Source organism: Bos grunniens, chromosome 4, assembly GCF_055505025.1.
Source record: "Bos grunniens cultivar Pamir isolate PY7600 chromosome 4, Bosgru_T2T1.0, whole genome shotgun sequence".
NCBI classification, from domain to species: domain Eukaryota; kingdom Metazoa; phylum Chordata; class Mammalia; order Artiodactyla; family Bovidae; genus Bos; species Bos grunniens.
Genome location: NC_141168.1, coordinates 56,778,670 through 56,806,013, shown reverse-complemented (window position 1 = coordinate 56,806,013; position 27,344 = coordinate 56,778,670). Strand labels below are relative to the sequence as shown.

Below are 27,344 nucleotides of genomic sequence, written 5' to 3'. Positions count from 1 at the left end.
ATCACTTCCCTTTGACTGTTCTCTTTATTACAAAGATAAGAGCAATTCCAGGGGCTAAGCCTTGTAACACAAAGTCAGAAAGCTGTTAAAGTCTCTGATGTCAAGGAGAGGTGGTACCCTTTAGTCCATGAGCCATGAAATTGGAGTCAGATATCCTAAAGTCAAATCCCAGCTCAGCTGCCCCAGCAAGACACTAGGCGCTGGGGCAGCAGCTGTGCGGCGCTAGAGCAACTTTTAGGAGATATCCCTCATCCAAGGGCAAAGGAGAAGCCCCAGCCAGATGGTAGGAGGGGCGTAATCACATTTAGAATCAAACCCCATACCTGCCAGAGATGCTCAGAGGGCTCAAACAAACCTTGGGCACACTAGGACCCAGAGACCCCACAGAGACTGAGCCAGAAATGTGTTTGAGTATCTCCTGCAGGGTACAGGTCAGCAGTGGACTGCTGCAGGGGCAGGGGCTCTGGGTGCAGTAGACTTGGGTGTGGCATAAGCCCTCTTGGACAAGGTTGCCATTAACCCCACCATAGAGCCACCAGAACTTACACAGGACTGGGGAAACAGACTCATGGAGGGCACAAACAAAACCTTGTGCACACCAGGACCCAGGAGAAAGGAGAGGTGATCCCACAAGAGACTGACCTAGATTTGCCCATGAGTGTCCAGGAGTCTCTGACAGAGGCATGGGGCAGTGGTGGCCTGCTGTAGGGTTGGGGGCACGCAGTGTGTGCATGGGACCTTTTGAAGGAGGTTCCCATTATCTTCATTACGTCCAACATAGTTTGGCCTCAGGTCAAGTAACAGGAAGGGAACACAGCCCTGCCCATCAACAGAAAACTGGATTACTAAGATTTACTGAGTATGGCCCTGCCCATCAGAACAAAACCCAGCTTCCCCATCAGTCAGTCTCTCCCATCAGGAAGCTTCTATAAGCCTCTTATCCTCCTCCATCAGAGGGCAGACAGACTGAAAACCACAATCACAGAAAACTAACCAATCTGATCACATGGACCACAGCCTTCTCTAACTCAATGAAACTATGAGCAATGCCATGGAGGGCCACCTAAGACAGGGAGGTCATGGTGAAGAGTTCTGACAAAGGTTGGCCCACTGGAGAGGGAATGGCAAACCCCTTCAGTATTCTTGCCTTGAGAACCCCATGAACAGTATGAAAAGGAAAAAGACAGGACACTGAAAGATAAACTCCCCAGGCTGATAGGTGCCCAATACGCTACTGGAGATCAGTGGAGAAATAACTCCAGAAAGAATGAAGAGACAGAGCCAAAGCAAAGTTGAAGAGAGCAGAACTATTCATACTTGTTTTTGCCACACAGATTTAGCCTTTCTAGTACCAAAAGTATTATCTCTGAAGCAAAATTACAGGCAATATTCACAGATCTCCATCTCTCCATAGAGATGCCACCAAATAACTAAGAAACCAAAGCTCTAGCTATTATGGAAGAGCCATCTTTTGTCAGTTCTAAGGGAACAACATAATTAAAAACTATAAATTCTGACCAACTGACACATACCATCAGTAGCAGCTGGGATTGGCAAGGAAAGCAATAGTCTGAATAAATTTCCTAGCCTCAGTTTCCTCACTTGTAAAATACATTCATAATAGCTATGTAACAGGCTCATTATAAGAATTAAATAAAATTAAATAAGAACTGGTGAATATGCTTTATAATATTAACTATTATTAAATATATAAAAAGTGAGAATGAAAACACCAGCACTCCACATTCACAATCTATCAGAACAATCTGAAAGATATTAATATATCTTTATTTCAATGTGGAAAAAAATGATAAAACAGATGTTATTATACTTTTATAATCAGATCATCTAAATGGAGACCTTTAAAATTTCTGGGGGAAAAATGAACTTCAAGGAAACTATTCCTCCCTATCCTGACCCCCTCCCCCACCAAAAAAAAAAAAAACAAAAAAAAACCACCACCTCTATAGAATTATAAAGAAGTTTTTTTGAAATATAGAAATATCTATTACATATTTATTATTCCCATTCCATCTGTGATTAAAGAAACATATTCCCATTTTACAGAAGAGGAAACTGAGTCAAAGAATAAGTGAAAAGCAGCAAATAAAGCTCAGTCTTCCAAATTTATTCCTCTTTTCTTTTTACATTACCCTAGGCTATCTAAGGAGATCCAACCAGTCCATTCTAAAGGAGATCAGCCCTGGGTGTTCTTTGGAAGGAATGATGCTAAAGCTGAAACTCCAGTACTTTGGCCACCTCATGCGAAGAGTTGACTCATTGGAAAAGACTCTGATGCTGGGAGGGATTGGGGGCAGGAGGAAAAGGGGACGACAGAGGATGAGATGGCTGGATGGCATCACCGACTCAATGGACATGAGTTTGAGTGAACTCTGGGAGATGGTGATGGACAGGGAGGCCTGGTGTGCTGCGATTCATGGGGTCAAAAAGAGTCGGACATGACTGAGCGACTGAACTGAACTGAACTGAGGCTATCTAAAGAATAGTCCCCTCATTTTCATGAGGCTCATTTTTTTATCTTGACCTAGTTTTTCTGATAATGATGTCTGTGGTTCAGTGAACAATGCTGAAGTCATGTTTTCAATTATTTTAGGTTTATAAGCAATTCTATCAGCCAAAGCAGATAACCCCATTTATAGACTGAGTCCCATAAGACATTATACAAGTTTGGATGTATCATATATAGAATATAATTTTTATTTAAAAAACATAGAACTGTCATTTAAAAGCATGAAGCATATATTTTTTTTTCATGAAGCATATTTAAACATCAGCACATGTAAAAATACTTGAGAATATTATACCAGAAGATTTGTCAACATATTGAACAACAAGCAATTTAAAAATAAAGGTTTTCACATACCCACATTAAATAAATTTCAGAGAGGGCTGGGTCTATAGGGTGGTATAATTTTTAAGTTTGATCTCTCCAAAAGTGAACTGAACATCTTTGTATTTATATAATATTTGATGGGTCTCATTCTATAATTTAGGCTCTTCTGGTTTAGCTAACAGAATAGCTTAAAAAAATACTTGAAAACCATTATTTTATTTTTGTTTATATCTGGTTGCAATAGCCCCATTTTACCAGCTGAAGCTTGTTCCAGCATCAAAGAATTTGATTAACTTTACTTCAAATAAAAATAAAAGATTAAGAGCAATGGTGAGAGCACATCCCAGAAACACTTTGTAAACTCGGTCTAGAGTCGCAGAATTTTTAGAACTGGAAAGGATCATTATAACAAGCAAATACTTTGGAACCCATTTTGCCCACTGCTCTGAACAACACAACCATTTTTTTCTTTCACAAGTTCCCTAACTGAAACTGGATCTACTACAAGCATAGACAGTTAATCTAGAAATTCCCTTTGCTATTTCACTTCTAAATATACAATGTCAGCACTACTGGTTGAAAATTGAAAATCTAAGCCTTTGCACATCTGTGTTTTAGTCTATATGACTCTAAGCAACCAGTTTAGTTTGGTTTTGTTAATTAATTGATAGACTGTTGGGTCAAAAAACATAGTCTCAGTCCTCACAAGGGAAGCACTGGGCACACCAGTCCCTTTATGAAATCTTGGCAAACTACAAATCCATCAAACTACAAATCCATTACTCCTTATGCAGGTCTTCAAGATCTCCAGGCCTGGGGTTGGCCCAGGCCTTCTATTTTGTTCATCACACATAAGCATACACCCTTCTATCTCCCATTTGTGCTTGTCTTGTCCTTGTAGCTCTAAATTCCCAAAAGGTTTAAATGCAAGATGGGTTTGTAGTTGATCTAGTCAATCAGACTTTAAGTGTTCCTAATTTTAAAACTATTTTTTAGAAAGTGGACAGAGCATGGGCTTCACGGGTGCTTTGTGAACCCAATCCAGAGAGTAATTCCATTGTGCAAGAACAGCTGCCATTTCAGGCATGTCCTTTCACTTTTCCCCTGGGTAACCTCATTCTGACTTGTTCCAAGTAATATCTTCATTTGTGTGGAAAAGGTTTTAAAGAACTCACTCAGAATTTTAAAATGTTTTTCCATAAGTATATGCTTAAGCACAGATTTTCTTCTGATGTTTAGTTAAAGACAAGAAGAACTCAGCATCACTTTCCTGTCACTGCCAGAAATAATGTAAACAGTATTCTAAGCTTTCACAATTTCAAATTGAACTACTCCAATTTTCCAAGTCAATATACTGTAATAACTTTTACTGTCATCCCACAGTGTTTTCAGATAAGGGTAGCCATAGGAGATATTTCTGTTACCCAATAATTGCAGCAACCTGGAATTAAATTTACTATGTGCCATCTCCCAGTGCCCTATGAGAAACTACATATATTACTTCATTTCCTACAATGACATTCTCTTTCTTGTCAAAAAACTTTACATATTTCCATAATCAAGGAAATGACTGCAAGAAAAGATTTGATTGACTTCAAATGTAAATGTAAAATACCTCTTGGATATAAAAGCCACAATTATGGATATAAATTTGAAATATTTTATTTATTTAATAGAATAAAAGCATTTCTCAATAAGAGAAGCAAACAAATAACCAAGTATTAATCCCAATAAAATGCTCCTGTGTAATCAAACTAGAGTTAACATTTTAAACTTAGATTGACTTTTACTAGCTAACAATTAACCCAGTGTGTGTACCCCGAGGAACGACTTCATGTTTGAATACCACAAAAACACCAAATAGAGAAATAAAATTAAAATGACCTTTGATATAGGAAGAATTAACTTCAGAAAACTTCCCTTCATCAGCATGTAGAAAACATTTATGTTATACATTAGAGTCCATTTGCTCATTCATTCAATAAATATTTATTATGTGGAAGAGACAGTGTTAGGTGCTGGCAGTATTCCCATGAACCAGACAGACACACTTCCTGCATTCCTGAAGTCTCTTGTCTGGAGAATTTACCATCAACTCAGTTCAGCAAGTATTTATCAAGCATCTGTAATAAACCAGTATTGTTCTGACTCATTTAAGGATATGAGAGAGCTAACATAGGATCTGTGGCTCCCTTTCTGTGTCTTTGAAAATAAAAAGCTCTTACAAATGAAGTGCTTAGAAAACAATATAAACTATTAGTTGCCAATTATAAAGACGATGGAATGCAAACACTATTTCTGAATCCACTTGGTAAAAAGCATGTACTATATGAGGTTATAAGAGTCCAATGCAAAAGAATATCTTTTTAGCAAATCTTTAAAATTCTAGCATACATTGCAACGAAGAAAAACCTTAGTATTTTATTTCATGGATATATCTTAAAATGCTAATCTTTTTTTTTCCCTATTCAGAGTAAACAAAACATTTACTGTCTTCTTAAATATATAAAAGGTCATTGAACACCCAGTATAATTCTTGCTTGTTTTTGTTTTTATCAAGTCATATGGAAAGCAGATTCTGTGTCTGAACAATTAAATTGGCTTACACTAAGCTCAGGGGAGAACAACCTAATTGTCTTAGAGCAGAAGACAAGAAATTAAAAGTCTTGAATCTTTTTCTGAGAGTCTTACAAACTCTCCTGAGAGGAACATGGGAATTATCCAAAGATTTTTTTAAGTAGCTTTGGAAAAAGCAGTGGATATGTTAAAGAATAATTTACTTTTTAATAATAAAATCAAAGCACTGAAGAGAGTATGCTTCCAAATAGTGTATTTTGATTTAGATAACAGACAAAAAGTTAAAAATATTTTTTAGAAAATCATTCCACTGCTGTGGAAAAGTCTGATGGTTCCTCAAAAGTTAAACATAGAATTACCATATGACCCCATAATCCCACTCCTAGATAAATGCACCAAAGAACTGAAAACAGGTACTGAAACAAGTACATATACATATATGTTCACAGGAACACTATTCAGAATAGCTAAAAGGTTAAAACAACCTAAGTGCTCATTAACAAATGAATGCATAAACAAACTGACATATCTATACAATAGAATATTACTCATAAAAAGGTACAAAGTACTAGCACACGCTACAATGTGGATGAACACCCAAAATATTATGCTAAGTGAAAGAAGCCAGACACAAAATGTCACATATTGTACGATCACTTTTATATGAAATATCCAGAGTAGATAAATCCATAGAGACAGAACTCAGATTAGCAGTTACCAGGAGCAATGAGGAAGGTAAAGTAGGAGAAATGCCTTAATAGGTATGGAGTGACAGAAATCCGGAGGCATTAGAGAGCAATGATGGTTAAACCACTCTGAACATACTAAAATTCCAATGAACTGTTCACCTGAAAATGGTTAATTTTATATTATGTGAATTTCATTTCAAATCATTCTTTAATAATGCAACATCAACAAAGCTTCTGATAACACTGAGGACAATATTATTTGAAAAAATACAGATACTGACAACTCAAGGTTTAAAAGTGATCCCAAACAAACTCTGAATGTAAAACAATTTTTCAAATACCTTGAACAATTTATGTGGTTTTTCTTTATATTCATACTTAAGTGTGATAAGTTATAAAACTTGTGTTTAAATAAATCTCTCTAAATGAATTGCCTGGTGGTTCAGATGGTAAAGAATCTCTCTCAATATAGGAGATCCAGGTTCAATCCCTGGGTTGGGAAGAACCCCTGGAGGAGGGAATGGCTACCCACTCCAATATTTTTGCCTGGAGAATCCCACAGACAGAGGAGCCCAATCTTGAAAATTCACTGGAAGGACTGATGCTGAAACTGAAATTCCAATAGTTTGGCCACCTGATGTGAAGAGCCAACTCATTGGAAAAGACCCTGATGCTGAGAAAGATTGAAGGCAAAAGGAGAAGAGGGCAGCAAAGGATGAGATGGTTGAGTGGCATCACTGACTCAATGGACATGAGTTTGAACAAACTCTGGGAGATAGTGAAGGACAGGGAAGCCTGGTATGCTGTATTCCATGGGATTGTGAAGAGTAGGACACGGCTTTGCAACTGAACAACAACAAAAATCTCCGAGTTCTCTCAATACATATGAAATAAACATTTAAGTAATAATAATTTTTTTAAAATTCCATTGCTCTGTTTTACCCGTATGAAATGTTTTTAAAGTCAGTGATGACACTTAAAGAGAAAACTTTGACAAGTTATATAGATCAATACGAGTATAGAAAACAGCTTTTTTAAATAAGCAAAGCAGTTAAAGGTAAAGCCAGGAAATTCTGGAAATCATCTTCAGTTCAGTTCAGTTCAGTCACTCAGTCATGTCCGACTCTTTGCGATCCCATGAATTGCAGCACACCAGGCCTCCCTGTCCATCACCAACTCCCGGAGTTCACTCAAACTCATGTCCATCGAGTCAGTGATGCCATCCAGCCATCTCATCCTCTGTCGTCCCCTTCTCCTCCTGCCCCCAATCTCTCCCAGCATCAGAGTCTTTTCCAATGAGTCAACTCTTTGCATGAGGTGGCCAAAGTATTGGAGTTTCAGCTTTAGCATCATTCCTTCCAAAGAAATCCCAGGGCTGATCTCCTTTAGGATGGACTGGTTGGATCTCCTTGCAGTCCAAGGGACTCTCAAGAGTCTTCTCCAACACCACAGTTCAAAGCATCAATTCTTCAGCGCTCAGCTTTCCTCACAGTCCAACTCTCACATCCATACGTGACTACTGGAAAAACCATAGCCTTGACTAGACTGACCTTTGTTGGCAAAGTAATGTCTCTGCTTTTGAATATGATATCTAGGTTGGTCATAACTCTCTGGCAAGTTATATAGATCAATACGAGTATAGAAAACAGCTTTTTTAAATAAGCAAAGCAGTTAAAAGTAAAGCCAGAAAATTTTAGAAATCATCTTAGGAGTATTTGAACCTTAAATTTCCACAAAGATATGAACACTGACTAATGAAAGAATAAAGACTATCAAATAAATTTAACTTAATCATAATAGAACTCTTCTACCAAGGTTTACCATTAGGCAGATTATCACACACTTCAGAACAAATTGTATATAGACAGGGCAGGACCAAACACCTTCTAGCTGTAAGAGCCTATGAAATAAAACGATATGTGGGAAGCGTTCAATAACAAAGTTGACTTAAAGCAACAGTAGTCTCAAATGTCATCATTATGTTATAAAAGGAGAGACACATTTTACAAATCACATTATTAGAGGTTTTTATAAAAATGTCATTTCAAATTTCAATATTTTCTGAGTAATTTGAATGTTCTACATAAGTTCAAATATCAAAAGTTTTTTTTTTTAGAAAAGTATTTTTTAAAGTACACTCATGTATATGGTCGAGACCAAGGCTGAAAAATTGACTCCATGAATAAAACAAGCTTATAGAGTTTAAAACCCCAGAACCAGTGAGCACACTTAACACTTAGACTTGATTTTCTAATACTACTATTAATACTCTCCAACAAAAGAACATGGGCTCCTTGGAGGGAAAACTGATTCTAGGTTAGGGTAGGAAATATACAAGATGAGCTTAGAACATCTTGCAGTGTCAGGAAGGAATGCAGTGCTGGGAAAAAAAAACAGCTCAATGCCTTCACTACCTGGACTGAGATTTTTTGAATATTTGCTTGCAAAAACTGGCTATGAATTTACAGAGATAGGCCAGTTCTTTCATCTAGAGCAGGGCTTCTCATCGTCAGCTCTATTGACATCGTTGGTCCGTGCTTCTATGGTGGATGGTCCTGCACACTGAAGGAAGCTTAGCAGCATCCCTGGCCTCTATGCACCAGATGACGACAGCACCATCCCTTTCTCCCCATGTGACAATAAAAAATGTGCCCAATGTCTTGGGGGTGAGGATGGGAAAAGAATCAAAATTCCCTCCCTTCATTGAGAACCATGCTCTAGAGAAACTTTCAAAATGATGAACTAAATAACACTTGATGGTTAAACAAACTGATCAAATAATGCTGTGAGATTCTGGCTAGTTTTTAAGAGCCAATATAGTAAGAGGAAGAGGGATCTTGCAAGGAAAAGAGTTTGTTTTTTCTTCTTTAACATTTCTCCTCTTCTTTCCCCCTCAGCAATCAGCAATAAGGCCTTTTTAACGACTATTATCCTTATCCCCTAACTTCATTTCCACTGCTGCTAAAAAGCTCATGGTAAAAAAGAAAAAAAGCCCCAAATGCTTGACACACTTCACAAAAGCTGTCTTTCAAAGACACTGGGTTGAAGAGCATTTTAATTAAGAACAGGGACAACAGCCTTTCAGTGCAACGCAGAAACACCAAATAAGGAGGGTGCTACAGTTTCTGGAATCCCATCTCTTCGGCTGCCAGAGAAAGTACACCGAACTCACAGCACTAAAAGAATTCCCATAATATATTCAGGGTGTGAAATTGAGAAATGTTCACCTATTCCAGTGAACCACTCTTCCATAACATTTGCAAAGAAGTGCAAGTATACTCCCCTTGGGCAAACACCTGTTTATGAACAAGAACATGTCATTAACAGAGGCCAGTTTCTTTTACACCCTGTGCCAAATTCAGTGTAACTCATTTGGCTTCTGTCAGAATTGGATTTCTAATCCCGTGTTCTAGACAATTAGCTACAAGCCTCAGCTTCTTGTTACTTAGTCTAGCCTACAAGAACAGAAGGATTTTTCACAAAGATAAATGGGTGCAGGATAGTTAATTTGAATACTTTCTCCAAAATGGTAAGCTAATTCTAGAAATTCTTAAGCTGAACTAGAACCTTAAGGGCAAATCTAAGTATACGCTGATGTGAGGTGTTCCCAAGGAAGAAACTTATGAATCAAATGAATAAACAGGTGCACTGACATAATGTTCTGAAAGCTAAGTTTTCAAAAGGCAAAAGAAATTTATCTTTCATTTTTTCTCTCATTCAGAAAATCAACTTTACAGATGTGTCCCGTTCACCCATTCTTCAGCTGAGTTTTACATTCCTTCTTAGATAAAGAGTGACATAAACAGTTTAGCCAAAACCGGAAATTTTCTATAACAAATACGATTCAGAAAAATAAAAAGCACAGATCCATCCAGGCCAGACAACTGCCCCTTTTACAGAGTGCACCTGGAAGCCCATTTAAATTATTTTGCGCTGAGCTCAGGGGAGAACTAGCTAACTGTCTTAGAGCAAAAGACAAGAAATTAAAAGCTTTGAATTTTCTGATTCTGTGACTTGTATGTTATTTTTGACAACTTACTTAACCTCTTTGGACTTTTATTGATCTATAAATGGCAACTATTTGGCAAAATGATTGGGTAATTTATGGAAGGGATACTTTAAGAGCATTGGCTAAAAGTTGTCAAACAAAACAAACTGTATTTTTAAACTCTAAATCGAGATATTAGGGTCTTCAAATAATACTCTTTTCAGAGGTATTTTCACCTGGGTTTTTCCACAGATAAATCTTCCACATTTCCAGACAAACTGATTTTGAGCTTGAAATTATCAGCTTGCTAAAAAAAAAAATGTAAAAGATTTTCCTAAGACACATATTTTCTGTATATTCCATGAAACATTTTAAGTATAAAATTACATCTTATTCCATCAACAACTAAGTTTCAGAAAACATCCGATCTCATAATATATGGAAATGAGTATCACAGCATCTTTCATTGATTAACTATAGTAGAAGGGCTTATTAAAATAGTAACATTAGCCAAGATTCATGAATTCTTAGTCTTTGGTCAAGAGAAAGCCTTAAAATCTTATCCTCAGGGCAAGCCAGAAAAAAGCCCTGAAATCTGCCTTTCCACCCATTTCTCAAAGTGCATCAATAAGACTAGTTTTATGGAGATAAAAACTCCTCTGAGCAAGCATGGCTAATTTATTTCATTTCTGACTTTCTTCTTGCATCTTAGGAAAATATGTGACCTCTTGCCAATGACTCTCAGAATTACAAAGCTAATTGCTTTTGTGACTCATTAATCAGTGTGTTCCATGGGTTTTCCAGAAAGATGACCCTCTGTGTAAACAACTTCTGAAGAGGCCCACAGAAGCCAGAGAAGAGAAGAAAAGGATAAATCCTAATCTGTCTCCCAAAAGACTAGCTTTAAAATAGTTCTGGAGTGTACGTAGGGCTCCCTCTTAGGAGCTAACACGCACACATTCTCCCACCATGCACCGTGGAAACCAAGTCTCAGTCCTACTTATGTCTCCCTGCTAATTAACAGTGTGACTTGTTTGTACAGCTCAATGTCATAAAAACAAACCCAATCAAAAGGTGGGCAGAAGACCTAAACAGACATTTCTCCAAAGAAGACATACAGATGGCTAATAAACACATGAAAAGACTCTCAACATTACTCACTATTAGAGAAATGCAAATCAAAACTAGAATGAGGTATTATCTCACACCAGTCAGAATGGCCATCATCAAAAAGCCAACAATAAATGCTGGAGAGGGTGTGGAGAAAAGGATACCCTGTTACACTGTTGGTGGGAATGCAAATTGATACAATCACTAAGGAGAACAGTATGAAAGTGAACGTGATAGTCACTTAGTTGTGTCTGACTCTGCAACCCCACGGACTGAAGCCTTTCAGGCTCCTCTGTCCGGGGAATTTCCCAAGCAAGAATACTAGAGTGGGTAGCCATTTCCTTCTCCAGGGGATCTTCCAAACCCGGGGATTGAATCCAGGTCTCCTGCATTGCAGGCAGATTCTTCACCATCTGAGCCACCAGGAACAGTATGGAAATTCCTTTAAAAACTAGGAATAAAACTACCATACAACCTAGCAATCCCATTACTGGGCATACACCAAATTAAGCAACTGCTTATCACTAATGGCTCTGCTAACACAGAATAAAAGATTTTTCTTACAGTCCCCTGTGAATCTCGCCTGATGTTAGCCGGAGCCCCATTCAGATACTGCCTTTTTTTGAAAATGTCAACATCCAGTTACTACACCACACGGAGGTGTTTTTTCACCACTGAAAGTTTTCTATCGTTTTTTAATTTGAACGTCATGGGAATCTATTAATTATCATTACAGGGATGATTCTGCTGAAATAAAGTCTCGGAAAATCAAGAGTAACTTTATCAGACTGCCTTGGGTAGAAGTGGGACAAGAAGGAAATACTTTGAAGTAGAAAAAAAGAAGTGGGCTAATTTATCAAAAATTTCTTTCTGCTTCAGTAAATTGACTTTCTTTGAGTTTGAACGAATCATCGGGTCAGCAGTAGATTTTACCTGGAAAATTTTACCTGAAAAATTACGGAGGGCAGTAGCAGTCTTGAACCTCTACCTTATTTCATCAGGAACAGAAGTTTCCTGGCGGTCGAGGCTGTGCTGCTGTGTATTTTATGTTCCTTCCCATTATACCCATCAACAGCGTTATACCCAAAGGCGCCACATCCTTATACCTTCCCATTATACCCATCAACAGCGTTCTACCCAAAGGCACCACATCCTTATACCTTCCCATTATACCCATCAACAGCGTTATACCGAAAGGCACACATCCTTATACCTTCCCATTATACCCATCAACAGCGTTCTACCCAAAGGCACCACATCCTTAGACCTTCCCATTATACCCATCAACAGCGTTCTACCCAAAGGCACCACATCCTTAGACCTTCCCATTATACCCATCAACAGCGTTATACCCAAAGGCGCCACATCCTTATACCTTCCCATTATACCCATCAACAGCGTTATACCCAAAGGCGCCACATCCTTATACCTTCCCATTATACCCATCAACAGCGTTATACCCAAAGGCGCCACATCCTTAGACCAGGAAGATGAGCCTTTACCCTGGGTCCTGAGTTTTGAAAGGTCAGGACGGGGCTTTCTTTTCTATGCGTGTGCCTGCGTGCTAAGTTGCTTCAGTCACGTCCGACTCTTTGCAAGTCTGTGGACTGGAGCCCTCCCCGTTCCTCTGTCCATGGGATTCTCTAGGCAACAATACTGGAGCGGGTTGCCATGCCCTCCTCCAGAGGATCTTCCTGACCTAGGGATCAAACCCTCATCTCTTACGTCTCCTGCATTGGCAGGTGGGTTCTTTACCACTAGTGCCACCTGGGAAGCCCTTCCTTCCTATACTTCTCTCCAAAGGTACAACAAGACCAAGGGTATGTATCAATCAAGAGTCATGTGTTTCTTCTTCTGGACATTTTCTGATTAGCTCAGAATTCTCTGTGCACACTTCCCTAAGCTCACCTCTAAGGCTTCTTTCCCAAATCCTTCCCCAGGACTGACTCTATAGCAGGGGACACATGCCCACACACCTAGGCCCAAAAAGACAAGGGGTGGCCCTCGGCATGGGAAAGACACAGCATGGACTGTGGGCTGGCATGTCAACACTCTTCAGTGCAGGAGAGAAGCAGGGAGGCTATGGACACAGCACGCCTAGGGCCTACTCTCCTTATGTAACCACGTTCTAGGGCAGAACTCTGAAGTATCCAAGAATTCAAATTCAAGCATGACTTCCCAGGTCATTATAAAAGGAAATTTGTCAAGGTAGAAGAAACTGGCTTGATTTGTAACTTGTAAAAAGTTTTGACATAGGATATGTGAGCCTTCATTTGTATTCTTCCCTCAGGCCCTACAAATGTTAGCCTGGGGCCTACAGCTAGTAACGGATAGAGCTGAAACTTGGGAACAAGTCCTGTGTGAATCTAGAAAGAACACTGTGTTATCCTCAATACCTCTTACTCAACAGTGTAGCAACTGTTGTGATTTCGGTGGTCCAACTCCAGTTCTAGAGGTAAATGATTTGTCTAAACCAATCATGATAATTCCATCCCTCTTGGCAATGACAGATTCAGGCACCTGGACTAAGCCATTCAATATTTAACATTCCTCCAGCATCAGAGATTGCTTCCAAAATGAGTAGATGCTCCCATGTGGGCCAGAGAGACATAAGGAAAAGTCTGCTGGATGCTTCCTGAGTAATTCAAGCCTCCAGATGCCACGTGTCCAGCACTGCTGTGGACATCTCACCATTACCAGCCTGGAGATGAGACTGAAACACAGAGGAAGGCAAAACCACTGAGTCACACCGAGCAACAGAATGGACGCCACTGGACAGACAACCCCGAATCCTCTGGACTTTCAGTTATATGGGCCCATACATTGCCCTGTTGGCTAAGCCAGTCTGAGCTGGGTTTCAATTACAGCCAAAAGCGTACCTAAACCCCTAACTGGTAGATCTCAAAGCTCATGCTCTTAACCACTATACAATACTGCCTCCAAGGCAGAACAAGGACGAAGGGGTCACAGGCAACCCTGACTGTCAGTGAAGAGCCAAAAGGCTCTGAAGTCCTGCTTAAGTCCAGAGTAACGTGCTTTTAGGTCCAGGCTGGCACTGTCAGCCTAGCAAGGGTCACTTCACCCCTTCTTCCTTCTGGCTTAGCTGTTCTGTGAGTGGTGTCAAGGGTATAAATCCTCCAGAATACTACACCATCTGAAAAGCATGTCCTGCTAATGGCACCTCCATTCTTACTCCAGAAATACTGAGATCTAGCTGGATTTCCAGTACTTTCCATGTTCATATGGAACATCAGGGATTTTTACATAGACTAAGGGCTGCAGAGCCATCAGTAAAAAAAAAAGAAGAAGAAGAAGAAGAAAGACACTATTTTGAAGAAAAACCTTTCTAAATTGTGTTCCAACCCCACTGCCTTCTTAAATGGAATGCACTTCATATAATTTAATCTTTTCCTGATGACTCAAAGAAATCCCTATTATGAATATCAACTGCTATATTCAGCTGTACATTTATTCAGCTGGAACAAATTATGGAGAGGTGGAAAGCTCTTTTGATCCTATACTACATGACTATAACTACTGCACAATTGTTTCTCTCATATCTAATTTTATAGTGTCTGTCTTCTTTCTTCAAACCACATAATCAGTTGTTACTTCCCAAGCTGCTGGAGTATCTTCCTACAATAACCCTCTCACCTGCATAATTTACTCTGTCTACATGAAACAGTAAACCTGTATTGTTTTAAATAATATTTAGCATAAATATCATCTATTGAGTGCTTAGTATGTTCCATGAATTATATTCAGCGTTGGTGCCCTTTATCTTATTGAATATACAATCAACCTTATAAGGAAGATACTACCCCCACTAGAGAAATCAGAACACTGAGGCACCAGTGAGCTGGATAAATTTTCTAAGGTTAGACATTGATGAAGGGCAAAGTTTGAAATGAGGATGAACAGGGCTTTGCTATAAGTAAAGGACGGGACTTTGTGAACATTATTTTGATTATTCAAAGGACTATGCTTCTTGGTGAGGGAAAATGAAGCTAAATTTCAGAAAGATAGACTGTTATTGTAGAAGGAGAAAACTGGGAAATAAACTCAATTCTAATAACCCACGCCAGTATTCTTAAACGGAGAATCCCATGGTCTGAGGAACCTGGTGGGCTACAGTCTACGGGGTCACAAAGGGTTGGGCACGACTGAGTGACTAAACAACAACGAGAAAGAGGTGCTGGCCAAATACAACATAATTTCTTTGCTTAATTCCTTTGATAAAAAGGAGCAGGCATAACAAATACAGTTGAATGGGTTTGCTCAATTCATCTTAAATATATTTTATCTCAGACCATATAGAGAGAAATATGTCCTGAAAAATGTCTGCACTCTAACACAGACACTTGCTATGTCCTCCAGTGATATAAAATCTTTCTAATTAAACCATAGGGATTTTTCAAAAATAGTAAACTTCTTAAAAACAGTAAAACTTGCGGCCATTCTAACTCCTCACTATTGGCTCCCTGTCATTGAGGCCTTTCTCCACCCAGCCCCCAGTGCCTCTCCAGGCTCTAGACCCTATAACTGTTACGGCCAGTCTACTGTGTAACTTAGCTATTTACTGATGAAGCGTGCTGAGTTTCAAAAAGTAAAATTACACATTCTGGAAAACCAATCTGCCCATAAGCTTTAAACGGTCTAAAACCAGCACTATTCTGTTAGTGATCTATTTGCTGTGGGTGGGGATTCACGTACCCCCTCCATTACTGCTACCTTCCAGAAACTCCAGGCAATATTATGGTTCTCCTCAATCAGTCATTCAGGACTGATACCCTTTGCTAAAGTAGTGGCAGAACCCAGTTGTACAGCATACTCAACCAACTTCAAATACAAAGAGTTAAGATACAGGATTCCTTCCTTTTCTCCTTCCCTTCCTTCTCTCAGGCACCCAATGAATAGTTATTGAAAAGCAGTAGAAATCTGGTACCAGACTACTAGAATTCTGCTTGGCCAGTTGAAATGTGTAACCTTGAGTTGGACAGTTAAATTCTTTGGATGTTAGTTAATCTATAAATGGTGATAATAATAAAGCCTAACCCATTATTCTTTGAAAGAAAAGGAGTTAATACATGTAAAACACTTCAAATAGACTGATACAAACTAAACGTTCTGAATGTACACTACTTTTCTTCTTCTGGAGCAGGCCCTATGCTACCAGATACTAGAGAGAGAGCACTGAGTGAGACTGGTATGTGTTCCACCCCACAGGGCTTTTGGACTTGCTCATTTGGCACCAGTTCTTATACTACATGATCAAACTTCGATTCCTACATTTTAGAAGGAAGAAAATAACTCTGTGCAATATCTGTTTTGGCTTAGCATAACAATCAGCACCATCATATAAAATCATTTCAACTATACTGAGTGCTTGCCATATGCCAGGCGGCACTAGTGGTAAAGACCCTGCCTGCTAATGCAGGAGACACAAGAGGCACGGGTTCAATCCCCGTGTCGGGCAGGCTACAGTCCATGGGGGTGCAAAGAGTTGGACACGACTGAGTGACTGATGGACTGATCATGATCACGATGAGGCCAATTACCTTACAAGTTTACCTCATTTAATCCCTACAACAATATCACGAGATAGAAACTATCATTCTCACTTTGCGGCTCAAAAATCAAGGAACAAGAAGATTAGCTCCCCAAATTCAAAACCAGGTCAGTCTGACTCTAGAGCCATGGTTCTGAGCCCTGACCCTTTGTTGCCCTCATAAGAGCAAAGCAGAGACTGTATACCAGAGCCCTTAAAGTGGAAAACTGCCAAGACGAAAAGAAGGCAGTCAGACTGCATCTCACTATGAAAAGTCAACCCCTGTCCAAGAAAACGTGTATCAGAACCAGAAAATCTAGGAAACAAAGAAGAGAGAGAGGCCTGAGCTGGGGAAGAATCTGCAGGTCTGAGCAGAGCTGAAGTCAGGACATTTGGGGGCCAAAGAAACAGTCTGGCACTGGCACACACACCAATCAGAGCAAGGCCTTGCTTTCCCATATGGCAGGCAACGTTGCAGCTATCATGGCCAACAGGGCAGAAATCTGGCAGCCAGGAATCCGCATGATGGAACATCAAAGAAAGCAGGAGGCCTTCCACTTCCATCTCACTGGTCAGATCTGTGGAACATGTCACTCTGAACTGAAAGAGAGCCTAGAAACTGGAGAGTTTTTTAACTAGGTACCAATAAAACTTTGCCTACCCACTTCTTTCCTCAACCCCCACATAAAGAACTTACGAGTTCCACTAGTAAGAAAAGGGTGCTAGACACCACGCAGACAACCTAAGGTCCCTGAATAACATATACCCATCTTTCCTTCTTCATTAAAATCAGCTATGATTTTCTCATTTTTTTGAAATTTCCAAAAAGAATGTATCTACCGTATCTAGGGCAAAAGGTACTGTATCTAGAGAAATATCAGTAACCTTAGATATGCAGATGACACCATCCTTATGGCCGAAAGCAAAGAGAAACTAAAGAGCCTTTTGACTAAAGTGAAAGAGGAGAGTGAAAAAGCTTGCTTAAAACTCAACATTCGAAAAACAAAGATCATGGCATCTGGTCCTATCACTTCATGGCAAATAGATGGGGAAACAATGAAAACAGTAAGAGACCTTTTTTTCCTGGGCTCCAAAACCACTGCAGATACTGACTGCAGCCATAAAATTAAAAAGACACTTGCTCCTTGAAAGAAAAGCTATGACCAACCTAGACAGAATATTAACAAGCAGAGACACTACTTTGCCAACAAAGCTCCGTCTAGTCAAAGCTATAGTTTTACCAGTATTCATGTATGGATGTGAGGGTTGGACTACAAAGAAAGCTGAATGCCAAAGAATTCATGCCTTTGAACTGTGGTGTGGGAGAAGACTCTTGAGTTCCTTGAACTGCAAGGAGATCCAACCAGTCCATCCTAAAGGAAATCAGTCCTGAATATTCATTAGAAGGACTGATGCTGAAGCTGAAACTCCAATCCTTTGGCCACCTGATGCAAAGAACTGACTCATTAGAAAAGACCTTGATGCTGGGCAAGATTGAAGGCAGGAGGAAAAGGAGATAAGAAGGGATGAGATGGTTGGATGGCATCACCGACTCAATGGACATGAGTTTGAGCAAGCTCTGGGAGTTGGTGATGGACTGGGAAGCCTAGTGTGCTGCAGTCCATGGGGTGGCAAAGAGTCAGACACAACTCAGAAACTGAACTGAACTGAGGACAAAAGTTATCCAAAGTCAGCAGTGGTTTAAAACTCATAGAAATTCTCTAAGAGACACATGACTCACAGTAACCATTTCATACTGGCTGCTAAACATTCCATCAGCATCAACAAAAATATTGTCAGATCAAGGGTACAATTATGTAAAACAGCACTAAATATTTGTTGCTGTTTAGTTGCTAGGTCATGTCCAACTCTTTTGTGACCCTCCTCCCTGCCCCTGGATTATAGCCCACCAGGATCCTGTCTATAGGATTTCCCAGGCAAGAATACAAGATTGGGTTGCCATTTCCTTCTCCAGGGGATCTTTTCAGCCCAGGTATTGAACCTGTGTCTCCTGCATTGGTAGGCAGTTTCTCTACTACAGAGCCACCAAGAAGGCCCCAAACCCTAAATACATCTGGCAGCAAGTTCAGGAAAATACTTATAGGGAAGTCTTTTGGGAAACAATTAGATGACTAACCTAGTGAGCACTCAAATCAGATCTAAATTTTCTAGAGGCAAAATTTAGAAAATGCAGGATAATACTCAAAGACAACTCAAACCGTGACTACTAGAAATTTAGTTTATTTATAATTATTATTTACTAAGCATTGAATATGCTAACTGTAATGAGGTTGAAACACCATGCCTGACTTGACTACCTTCCCTTTGTGAAGGTCCACTATGACTGCTTCCCTGCAGCTTTAGTAACTAACTGTGGATCTCAGGCCTCTCTCATCATATCAGCCTGTGACCATCTGGCCTAGAAGTGAAGGGAGAAAAGCGCCAACTAGGAATAAAGTGGAATGTCCTGGTTTGTCTCTTCTTGCACATCTTTAGCAATCTTTGTTTTGCCTTTTCTTTCTCCATGATAATGTGTAAGAAACACAATCCTAAAAATACTTGCATGGTTTGGGGATGGATGCTTCTAAGGTGTGATCCTGGTCTTTGATAATCTGCCATGCTTCTTTACTTATCTTATAAATTCATTGGATTCTTCACTGCTTATGCTTGGCTTTCTTTCTTTCTTTTTCCCAAACTAGTAAGCAATCTTCCCCTGAGAGCAGGGTTTGCCACCTTTGGCCTAATGTAGGGTGAAATGAGTCTCAAAGTCTACTCAGACTAAATCTGTTCTCCACATGTTCGGGCCTTGTCTGGATGCCAGCTGGAAGACTTCTGCTGTGCTCAACACCAGATCCTATCTGGGGATCGCTGGGCTTCACACCAGGGGAATGGAAAGGCAAGCAGTCCAAGTCGTCTCACTGGTATTCCTCACCACTCACTCCAATAGCAGGGAGGAAATGGCTGATCCTGGAAAATGTGGGATCATCTCTTTGATGGGATAAGAGAAATACAAGAAAGGAGAGGGCAGGGATTAAGCCACTTTCTCATTTAAACATTTTCTGCCTTTTCTTGGCCACACACCTCATTTCTACATCAAATAAATGAAGACCTTAATATTCCTTTAGATAGGGTGTTTATCAAAGATGGTGCTACTGAACAGGTACTTGGTACGTGACATTTGCCTGGTTTTAGATCTGATATCTTCCCCCAGCAGTAAACAATCCACCTGGAATGCAGGAGACGTAGGAGAAACAAGTTTGGCCCTCAGGTTGTGAAGATCCCCTGGAGGAGGCCATGGCAACCTACTCCAGTATTCTTGCGGGAACATTCCACAGACAGAGGAGTCTGGTGGGCTACAGTCCATAGAGTTGCAAAGAGCTGGACACAACTGAAGCAACTGAGAACAAGCATGTGATCTGATATAATCATAGTTACGACACCCAACACTGTAAGAGAATTTTGAGCCCTTTCAAGAAGATAGCTTTAATACTTAATTTCATTATTGATTATTAAAACAAGTTAATGAAATATTAATAGTTTAGTTCAGTCATTCAGTCATGTCTCACTACTTGTGACCCCATGGACTACAGCATGCCAGGCTTCCCCGTCCATCACCAACTCCTGGAGCTTGCTCAAATTCATGTCCACCGAGTCAGTGATGCCATCCAACCATCTCATCCTCTGTCATGCCCTTCTCCTGCTGCCTTCAATCTTCCCCAGCATCACGGTCTTTTCTAATGAGTCAGTTCTTTGCATCAGGTGGCACATGTTAATATAATATTCAATATCAAGATACTAACCAACTGGCAATACTGTGGATTCAGAATTGTACCCTAATGGCAGACATAGGAAGACAGGAACTTTTGGTTCACATAAATTTTTTTTCTTGTTCACAAGGATTCAATTTTTAGGGCCTCCAGTATTCCCCTATAAAGTACTGTGATTCGTCTCTATCATATGATGAATTGCTGTTATTGTTGTTGCTGCTGTCAAGCAACTACATCCCAGGGACTTTCCAGGTGGCTCAGTGGTAAAGAATCCGCCTGCCAATCAATGCAGGAGGTGCAAGTTTGATCCCTGGGTCAAGAAGATCCCTTAGAGAAGGAAATGGCAACCCACTTCTGTTTTTTTGCCCAGAAAACCCCATGGACAGAGGAGCCTGGTAGGCTACAGTTCATGGGGTTGCAAAATAGTCAGACTTGACTTAGCAACTAAACAACAGTAATGACAAACTATCCTAAAAGACCCACTCTCACACTGAATACATTTAACTTTGAGGTGGTAGGTCCCAGGTATTGTTTGAAAGAATAATGGTACAGTTAAACATTATCTGATTCAAAATATATTAACACCCCTTATATGGGTAAAAATAGATTCACCAAATGATGAGCAATTTGGTAAACAGGGAGCATTCATTATATGATAACAACTTATGTTTTTGATGCCTTAGCTTCTCAACCTGGTCAGTTCAGTTCAGTTCAGTTGCTCAATCGTGTCTGACTCTTTGTGACCCCATGGATGCAGAATGCCACACTTCCTTGTCCATCACCAACTCCCAGAGTTTACTCAAACTCCTGTACATTGAGTTGGTTGGTGATGCCATCCAACCATCTCATCCTCTGTCGTCCCCTTCTCCTCCTGTCTTCAATCTTTCCCAGCATCAGGGTCATTTCAGATGAGTCAGCTCTTCACATTAGGTGGCCAAAGTATTGGAGCTTCAGCTTCAACATCAGTCCTTCCAATGAATATTCAGGATTGATTTCCTTTAAGATGGACTTATTGGATCTCCTTGCAGTCCAAGGGACTCTCAGCAGTCTTCTCCAAAACCACAGTTCAAAAGCATCAATTCTTCGGCGCTCAGCTTTCTTTATAGTTCAACTCTCACATCCACACATGACCACTGGAAAAACCATAGCCTTAACTAGACAGACCTTTGTTGGCAAAGTAATGTCACTGCTAGTAATATGCTCTCTAGCTTGGTCATAACTTTTCTTCCAAGGAGCAAGCATCTTTTAATTTCATGGCTGCAGTCACCAACTGCAGTGATTTTGGAGCCCCAGAAAATAAAGTCTGACACTAATTCCACTCTTTCCCCATCTATTTGCCATGAAGTGATGGGACCAGATGCCATGACCTTAGTTTTCTGAATGTTGAGCTTTAAGCCAACTTTCTCACTCTCCTCTTATACTTTCATTAAGAGGCTCTTCAGTTCTTATTCACTTTCTGCCATAAGGGTGGTGTCATCTGCATATCTGAGGTTATTGACATTTCTCCCGCAAATCTTGATTCCAGCTTGTGCTTCATCCAGCCCAGCATTTCTCATGATGCATTCTACATATAAGTTAAATAAAGCAGGGTGACAATACACAGCCTTGACGTACTCCTTTCCCGATTAGGAACCACTCTGCTGTTCCATTACCAATTCTAACTGTTGCTTCCTGACCTGCATACAGGTTTCTCAGGAGGCACGTCAGGTGGTCTGATATTCCCATCTTTTTCAGAATTTTCCACAGTTTATTGTGATCCACACAGTCAAAGGCTTTGGCATAGTCAATAAAGCAGAAATAGATGTTTTTTTTTGAACTCTCTTGCTTTTTTGAGGATCCAGCAGATGTTGGCAATTTGATCTCTTGTCCTCTGCCTTTTCTAAAACCAGCTTGAAAATCTGGAAGTTCACGGTTCATGTATTGCTGAAGCCTGGCTTGGAGAATTTTAAGCATTTCTTTACTAGCGTGTGAGATGAGTGCAATTGTGCGGTAGTTTGAGCATTCTCTGGTATTGCCTTTCTTTGAGATTGGAATGAAAATGGATCATTTTCAGTCCTGTGGCCACTGCTGAGTTTTCCAACTTTGTTGGCATATTGAGTGTAGCACTTTCACAGCATCATCTCTTGGGATCTGAAATAGCTCAACTGGAATTCCGTCACCTCCACTAGCTTTGTTCGTAGTGATGCTTCCTAAGGCGCACTTGACTTCTCATTCCCGGATGTTTGGCTCTAGGTGAGTGATCACACTATCGTGATTCTTTAGGTCATGAAAATCATTTTTGCATAGTTCTGTGTATTCTTGCCACCTCTTCTTAATATCTTCTGCTTCTGTTAGGTCCATACCATTTCTGTCCTTTATTGAGCCCATCTTCAATGAAATGTTCCCTTGGTATCTTTAATTTTCTTGAAGAGATCTCTAGTCTTTCCATTCTATTGTTTTCCTCTATATCTTCGCATTGATCACTGAGGAAGGCTTTCTTATCTCTCCCTGCTATTCTTTGGAACTCTGCATTCAAATAAGTATATCTTTCCTTTTCTCCTTTGTTTTTTGCTTCGCTTCTTTTCACAGCTATTTGTAAGGCCTCCTCAACCTGGTCACAGAGGCCTTATTACAAAATTTAACTATATATCAACATGTAAGTAGTTTACTAATTAAACACTTACATTGGTCCATAAGCATTTCTGATGTAAATGCAATACTTGTGTTTCTGCAAAACTTCCCACCCCGCAAAACTGCTTACTGAAAATAACAAGACTGTGGTGGGCAGGGGGAGGTGGGTGGGCAGAAGTGGAGGATTATGGGCACACCACTCAAAAGAGTGACAGAAAAATATCTATTTCTGCTTTATTGACTATGCCAAAGCCTTTGACTGTGTCAATTACCACAAACTGTGGAAAATTCTGAAAAAGATTGGTATACCAGACCACCTGATCTGCCTCTTGAGAAATCTGTATGCAGGTCAGGAAATGCTCAAACTACTGCACAACTGCACTCATCTCACATGCTAGTAAAGTAATGCTCAAAATTCTCCAAGCCAGGCTTCAGCAATACATGAACCATGAACTTCCAGATGTTCAAGCTGGTTTTAGAAAAGGCAGAGGAACCAGAGATCAAATTGCCAACATCTGCTGGATCATGGAAAAAGGAAGAGAGTTCACAGAAAAACATCTATTTCTGCTTTATTGACTATGCCAAAGCTTTTGACTGTGTAGATCACAATAAACTGTGGAAAATTCTTCAAGAGATGGGAAAACCAGACCACCTGACCTGCCTCTTGAGAACCCTATATGCAGGTCAGGAAGCAACAGTTAGAACTGGACGTGGAACAACAGACTGGTTCCAAATAGGAAAATCAGTATGTCAAGGCTGTATATTGTCACCATGCTTATTTGACTTATATGCAGAGTTCATCATGAGAAACGCTAGGCTGGAAGAAGCACAAGCTGGAATCAAGATTGCCGGGAGAAATATCAATAACCTCAGATATGCAGATGACACCACCCTTATGGCAGAAAGTGAAGAAAGCCTCTTGATGAAAGTGAAAGAGGAGAGTGAAAAAGTTGGCCTAAAGCTTCAGAAAACGAAGATCATGGCATCTGGTCCCATCACTTCATGGCAAATAGATGGGGAAAGAGTGGAAACAGTGTCAGACTTTATTTTTTTTTAGGCTCCAAAATCACTGCAGATGGTGACTGCAGCCATGAAATTAAAAGATGCTTGCTCCTTGGAAGAAAAGTTATGACCAACCTAGATAGCATATTGAAAAGCAGAGACATTACTTTGCGAACAAAGGTCTGTCTAGTCAAGGCTATGGTTTTTCCAGTGGTCATGTATGGATGTGAGAGCTGGACTGTGAAGAAGGCTGAGCGCCAAAGAATTGATGCTTTTGAACTGTGGTGTTGGAGAAGACTCTTGAGAGTCCCTTGGACTGCAAGGAGATCCAACCTGTCCATTCTGAAGGAGATCAGCCCTGGGATTTCTTTGGAAGGAATGATGCTAAAGCTGAAACTCCAGTACTTTGGCCACCTCATGTGAAGGGTTGACTCATTGGAAAAGACTGTGATGCTGGGAGGGATTGGGGGCAGGAGGAGAAGGGGACGACAGAGGATGAGATGGCTGGATGGCATCACTGACTCGATGGACATGAGTCTGAGTGAACTCTGGGAGTTGGTGATGGACAGGGAGGCCTGGCGTGCTGCGATTCATGGGGTCGCAAAGAGTTGGACATGACTGAGTGACTGAACTGAACTGAACTGAACTGAAAATCACTGTAGATGGTGACTGCAGCCATGAAATTAAAAGATGCTTACTCCTTGGAAGGAAAGTTATGACCAAGCTGGACAGCATATTATAAAGCAGAGACATTACTTTGCCAACTATGGTCCATCTCATCAAGGCTATGGTTTTTCCAGTAGTCATGCATGGATGTGAGAGTTGGTATATAAGGAAAGCTGAGCACCAAAGCATTGATGGTTTTGAACTATGGTGTTGGAGAAGACTCTTGAGAGTCCCTTGGACTGCAAGGAGATCCAACCAGTCCATCCTAAAGAATATCAGTCCTGAATAAGCTTTGGAAGGACTGATGTTGAAGCTGAAACTCCAATAATTTGGCCACCTAATGCGAAGAGCTGACTCAGTTGAAAAGACCCTGATGCTGGGAAAGACTGAAGGTGGGAGTTAAGGGGACAAGAGAGGATGAGATGGTTGGATGGCATCACCAACTCAATGGACATGAGTTTGAGTAAACTCGTGAGTTGGTGATGGACAGGGAGGTGCTGGCATGCTGCACTCCATGAGGTCGCAAAGAGTCAGACACGACTGAGTGACTAAACTGAACTGATGGTGGGTGGGGGATTGGGGGGTGGGTGGGAGGAGGTGGACAATTATGGGCAGACCACTCAACAGTTATACAAGTTCTATAATCAGAATACTATCTAAAATAATAATAGTGTTAATAGTAATAGCATATTCAATCTCTACTGGTATTTGCATTCAGCAATTGGTTAGTCAATGCTTTACAGCCTTAAAACCCAGGCTCATGCTTCCTCCTACAGAATGTAGATCTTTACATGATTCATTTCCAATAGAGAGCAGATTCACCAAAATTCAAAATGACCTAGGGGACCTGCCCTAGCATACAGCCTTGCTCCTCTTCTTCCCTTCCTTCTTTCCACTCACTTACCCCCAACGCATACACAATTTATTTAAACACAGGAAAAGATGCACTCTATACTCTCAGCTTCCCCACATAACTAAAAACTGTGGGAAATGCAGCAGTTCTTAAAGCAACTAAGCCAGCCACTATCTTCCCTAAAGCAAGAGTCTTCTACAAGATTTTCAGCTTATATCTTAAAGTCTTCATGTACGGAAAAGGCTTTCTCTTTAGTTGTTAGGAGATTTTAAAATATGTGTAGTCTTTAGTTGAATGTTGTAGGAGAATAGATTGATCTGGGCATCTACTCTTCACAAGTTACAGACTCCACGCACAGAGTAGAATTCTTTTAACAAAAAGGCAGTTAGCTTGACCTCCCATCATGGGATGTTCTGGGCTCTTACTTAAGATCACTAAGCCGCGACCCTGGCATAAATCCAAGCCAGCACTCATTTAATACACGTGTTCTTGGAGCCAAGACATCTGTGTGTTATAATGACATGCAAGTTACAAAGGAGTGTTTATATTTCACTTTAGTATAATGCGAACACTTAGCTGTCACAAATCAGCTTTCTATAATGACTAGTTCTTACTTAAAGGATTTATTATATTTCCAATTAAAGTCCTTAGCAGTATACAACAAATATATGAGACCTGATTAAGCTGTTTATTACTGCAACTCCAGAAGTGCTATGAAGACAGTAGCTAAACATGTTGAAAAATTGGATAAACTTTTAAAAATCTTCATCATATAAAATAACTATCATATATTAATCAAACCACTTTCAAACAATTTATTTCATTTTTATCCCCTTGAATAATAGAGTCATTGTAGTCTAAAACTGACAATGAAAAAAAATTGGGGGCAGAAAAGAATGATCAGAAGCTATCGAGGGGCAGACTGGTTTGGATTTGAGGAGGCACCTCCCCAAGCCCCCATCCAAAGGCAGCAACAGCAGTGGCCATCTCTATTTCAGTGGTCCCGGTGAAACGCAGATACGCAAGGTTACATCCTGATCCAATGCATTGCACCATGATATTACCCTTCAAAAGGACCAGCTGAAATTCTGGCCAGGGTTGCCTTAGGGGGAAAGAAGAGGAGAGTTAATTATCTTTCAAACCGGAGGAGGTAATGCAAAAGGTCACTTCAGAGGTCAGAAGACCAACACAAACAGCTCATCAATTTAAACACCTTCTCTAATTTTTTAACTGCTTCTACTTTTGGTGAGCACAGTTTGAACTCTTTGTTTTGGTAACTCATAAACCTCTGCTGATGACTTCTTTTCTCAGGCATTTACTTTGTTGCCCTAACCTAGCCTCTAGTGAAATCACTTTTAAAAAGTTAAAATGCATGTTCCTATAGAAGAAGTCTGATGTTTTCTGTACCCCATTTTGGCTTGATTAAGAGGTCAGTGCTTGCTAACAGGACTATAAGAAAATGTCTTCAAAGTGAACTCCTTAAAGGTCAAAATGAAGAATCAACAGCTATTTTCAACATTTTTAAAATGACATAACATGCACATTTATGTATAATATGGGCTTCCAAAGTTGAGTAAAATATTGTCTCTTTGTAGCAATAAAGATTATTTCATACTGACCAAAAAATGTTTATATGTCATTCTATGTAGTATTAATAAAAATATATAAAAATGACTTAAT

At 40.0% G+C, this 27,344-nt stretch overlaps 1 protein-coding gene across 16 annotated transcripts in view; it reads right to left on the bottom strand.

The window, feature by feature from the left end:
• The window catches only part of BBS9 (Bardet-Biedl syndrome 9), a 481,107-nt gene that overhangs the window by 141,395 nt on the left and 312,368 nt on the right, over positions 1-27,344 (bottom strand). Inside the window, exon 20 of one of the 16 annotated variants that reach the window (XM_086396516.1) lies at positions 1,544-26,766. The exons of the other annotated variants lie outside the window; for them this stretch is intronic. Coding sequence (XP_086252642.1) covers positions 26,725-26,766 — 42 coding nt within the window. The 3' untranslated portion in view covers positions 1,544-26,724. Of the gene's footprint in view, positions 1-1,543; positions 26,767-27,344 lie in introns of those variants that run through there. 16 annotated transcript variants of the gene reach the window in all.